The 4,231-nt window shown below is 41.7% G+C and overlaps 1 protein-coding gene across 1 annotated transcript; it reads left to right on the forward strand.

Annotated features, from left to right (window-relative positions):
- The first annotated feature begins 824 nt into the window (after positions 1-824).
- Positions 825-2,446, forward strand: LOC115710532 (uncharacterized). The gene is made up of 4 exons (XM_061112751.1): positions 825-1,349; positions 1,526-1,583; positions 1,653-2,034; positions 2,149-2,446. The coding sequence occupies exons 1-4, from the start codon at positions 825-827 to the stop codon at positions 2,444-2,446; spliced, it is 1,263 nt and encodes a 420-aa protein (XP_060968734.1).
- Positions 2,447-4,231: the final 1,785 nt, after the last annotated feature.

A 4,231-nucleotide genomic window follows, 5' to 3' on the forward strand; every position in this document is an offset into this window, starting at 1 on the left:
CGTCGCAAAATGGACCCCGCAAGGTACCAAGCGCTCAAAGAAGAAGTAGATTGCCTTTTGGCATGTGGCTTCATGAGGGAGTCATTCTACCCAAACTGGTTAGCAAATCCCGTACTGATGCCCAAGCCCAACGACTCATGGCGCACATGCGTTGATTTCACTGATTTAAATAAAGCATCTCCAAAGGAAAAATTTCCCTTACCTAGCATTGACCAACTTGTTGATGCTACTACAGGTCATGAACTTCTCAGTTTCATTGATGCATACTCAGGATATAATCAAATTTCGATGTATGAACCAAACTAGGAGCATACCTCTTTTATTATAGATCCAGGTTTGTACTGTTATAAGGTAATGCCATTTGGTTTAATAAACTCATGAGCGACGTATCAAAGGTTAGTGAACATGATGTTCGCAGATCTAATTGGCGAGACAATGAAAGTATATGTTGACGATATGCTCGTAAAATCTCAACATGCAAAGGACCATGTCACCCACCTGCAAGCAATGTTCGAGATACTACGACGATACAAAATGCGACTCAACCTCCTCAAGTGTGTCTTTGGAGTCAGCTCAGGAAAATTCCTCGGCTTTATGGTAAACCAGCGAGGAATCGAAGCTAATCCTGCAAAAATCAAAGCTTTGGTGGAAATGCGATCTCCGACCAAACCAAAAGAAGTTTAAAGCCTTACAGGTAAAGTCGTTGCTTTGAATTGCTTTATATCACGTTCCTCTAACAAATGCAAAGAGTTTTCTCAAATTTTGAAAGGAAATAAAAAGTTCCAATGGACCGAAAAATGTGAGAGGCTTTTCAGGCCCTCAAAATGTATTTCGGGCAGCCCCCAATTCTTTCCAAGCCGACGCCTGGGGAAATCTTATCCATCTACCTCCCAGTGTCCAAATACGCGATTAGTTTGGTACTAATCCACGAAGACCAGGGTAGGCAGTACCCGGTGTATTATGTCAACAAGCGTCTTTTAGATGCCGTAACCCGTTATCCACATATGGAGAAATTAGTGTTTGCATTGGTAATTGCGTCGAGAAAGTTACGACCTTACTTCCAAGCACATAGCATTGGGGTTTTAACAAACTACTCTTTGAGGCAAGTTTTAGCAAAACCAGAGGCCTCAGGCAAATTTTTGAAATGGACAATGGAGTTAAGCCAGTTCGACATCAGGTATAAACCCAAGTTTGTAATCAAAGGACAAGCCCTTATAGATTTCATACTCGAATTCCCAAGCGACGAAGTGGCCATTATCGCAAAAGAGCGAATTGATCCTGACGTACCAAATAATGAAGGGTGGACTTTGTATGTTGACGGGCGTCCAACAGTGAAGGATCAGGGGGTGGTATAAACCTCATAAGTCCAAGTAAATTCAAGGTAAATGCTGCCCTCAAATTTTAATTTCTCGCATCTAACAATGAAGCTGAATATGAGGCTCTAATCGCAGGATTAAGACTCGCTCTTGAGATGAAAATCGAGTATTTACAAGCCTTCAGCGATTCCCAAATTGTTGTTTGTCAGGTGAATGTGGAATATCTTGCCAGAGGAGGTCGTTTGGCTAAATATCTCACCCTCACTTGTGAGTTACTACCAAAATTTTAAAAAATAATTGTCTCTAAAATACCTCGTGCTCACAATTCTCATGCAGATGCTTTGGCCCGATTGGCCTCGACAAGAGAAGCAGAATTATTCGATGTAATTTCTGTTGACGTATTAACACATCCGACGATCAGTCGGGATGAGGTAATGGAGGTTGATACAGTCAAAGAGGTCACCTGGATGACCCCAATAATAGACTACTTGAAAACAGGAGTTCTTCCTAAAAATAAAGTAGAGGCTAGAAAATTGCGATATCGAGCCGCTCGATATGTCATTTACGGCGATAAGCTCTATCACAGAAGTTTCAGCCAACCACTGCTCAAATGTATCGATGAGACTGAATGCGAATATATACTCCGCAAAGTGCATGGTGGCATCTGCGGCAACCATACAGAGGGTAATTCCCTTGCTTTAAAAATAATGAGGCAAGGGTACTACTGGCCAACATTGTGAGCAGATGCATCAAGTTTTGCCAAAAAATGTGACAAATGTCAACGAATAGCTACTTATGTAAGCAAACCACCAAGCCAACTAAATTCTATCAGGAGTCCCTGGCCTTTCGCAGTCTGGGGCATAAATCTGATTGGAGAATTACCAAAAGGCAAAGGAAGAGTGAAATACGCCACAGTTGTTGTTGATTACTTCACAAAAAGGGCTGAAGCCAAGCTTCTTGCGGCTATCACTACTACTAAATTACGCGAGTTTGTGTACAGCTCCATCATCTGCAGGTTCGGCATACCTTACAAGTTAATCTCTGACAATGGAAAAAAATTTGACTGTCAGGAGATGTGTCAGGTATGCGATGAGTTGGGCATTAAGAAAGCATTTTCAGCAGTCGCATAAGTACAAAGCAACGGTCAGACAGAGGCAGTAAATAAGATAATTAGGCATACCATCAAGGGTAAGCTCGAAGAGCGTAAATGTGTATGGCCAGAAGAACTTCCACAAGTTCTATGGTCGTATAATACAACTAGATCCACGACTGGTGAAACCCCCTCTCACTTTCTTACGGGTGCGAAGCCATGGTGCCAGTTGAGGTTGGGACAGGATCTCTACGAAGAGATGTATTTAACCTTAGTGACAATACAGAAAATCAATTGGTTCACTCGATCTTTTAGAAGAAAAGCGGGATCAGGCTCACTTAAAGAATGTGGCCTATCAGCAGCGAACTCTACGAGAGGAGATTTGGTTCTGTGAAAAGTCCTGCCAAACACAAGAAACCCAACACATGGAGTTTTTGGTGATAATTCGGAAGGACCATATCTTATCGCTAAAAAAATTGGCCACGCGATCTATCAACTTTCAGAACTCGATGGTACTGCGATCAAAAGGGCTTGGAATGGAAAGAGCCTTAAGTATTATTATCAATAGTGCTCGCAAAGTAATTATACTTTGTACTATTGATTTCTTGTTATAATAAAAAAAAATTCTGGAATTCTCGACAGTTTAAAGTTTTTGCAAGTCTTAACATTTTTAAAGTTATTACACCAAGTTGTATTAATATTGTAAAAATAGATTAAGATTAAGCAAGTCTGTAAAATATGCGAGTACCCATGTACCGATTAAAGAAAACAGATAGATAAATATCCTCGAAGGGATATATATATTGTTCAAAGAAAATGGAAAGCAAAATGAAATTTTTCCAAGTACAAAATGCGAGTACCCATGTATCGCTAAAAGGTTCGATAAATTAAAATAAAAACTTAGATAAATTAAGCAGTTGGAGCAGTAGGGCGATTTGCGACCTTACTGGCAGCTCCATCAGCGACTTCCTCCGCATCTGCAGTCTCCGCCTCCTCAGGAAAAAGGTTTCCTCTGCACCCTTGAGTCTGAGTAGGCGACATAGCGTGAAAATCCTCGACCATCTTAGCCGCTTCTACTCCAAGAACAGAGAAGTCAAAGTCTGGCACCTTGAATAAGGTCGTATAAATGTAGTTAGAAACATCTTATTTGTACTGTTTCTTCCAATTTTCCTTTTCAGTCTCCAGATCGCGAGTCAATTCCTCGACCTTCGACTGAGAAAGGTTGGCCTTAATCTCCGCCTGCTCTTTGGCTTTTTGGAGGTCCTCAATGTCTTTATCCTTGGAGTTCGCGTCCTGCTTCAACTTCTTCACGTTCTCCTGGAGAAGAGCGTTTTGCTTTTTCAAAAGATCATCTTCTTTGGACCCAGCGACGAACGCCCTCGAGAACACAATCATAAACTGTGTGGCCAGTTCTGCCCCTAGCGACATCATCTCTTCGGTAGGAATCGCCTCAACCCTCAACACGAACTCATCATTCACAAACTTGTCTTGAAGGGTCACAAAGTCGCGAGCTCTGACGGTAGGGTCGATCATGACTTTCTTCCCTTGTCCTTAGCAGGCCTAACCTATTTCATAGAAGAGTCAGCTGTGGGAGTCGCAACAACATCACTCTTCCTCTTCTGCGGGATGATGGGAGATGTTGTCGCAATTCCAGCCTTGGGCTTTCGGTTGAGGACTGGAGCTTGCTTCAGGAAAGTCATCTCTGGAAAGACAAGCATTAAGATAAGTATAAATCTATGTTATGTTATGTTACGAATATACGCGATGTTGTACCTGATGTTTGTCGAGAAGTTTGTTTGGATATACGTTTGTCTATTCTCTCCTT

This window comes from Cannabis sativa, chromosome 3, assembly GCF_029168945.1.
Source record: "Cannabis sativa cultivar Pink pepper isolate KNU-18-1 chromosome 3, ASM2916894v1, whole genome shotgun sequence".
In the NCBI taxonomy this organism is placed as follows: Eukaryota; Viridiplantae; Streptophyta; class Magnoliopsida; order Rosales; family Cannabaceae; genus Cannabis; species Cannabis sativa.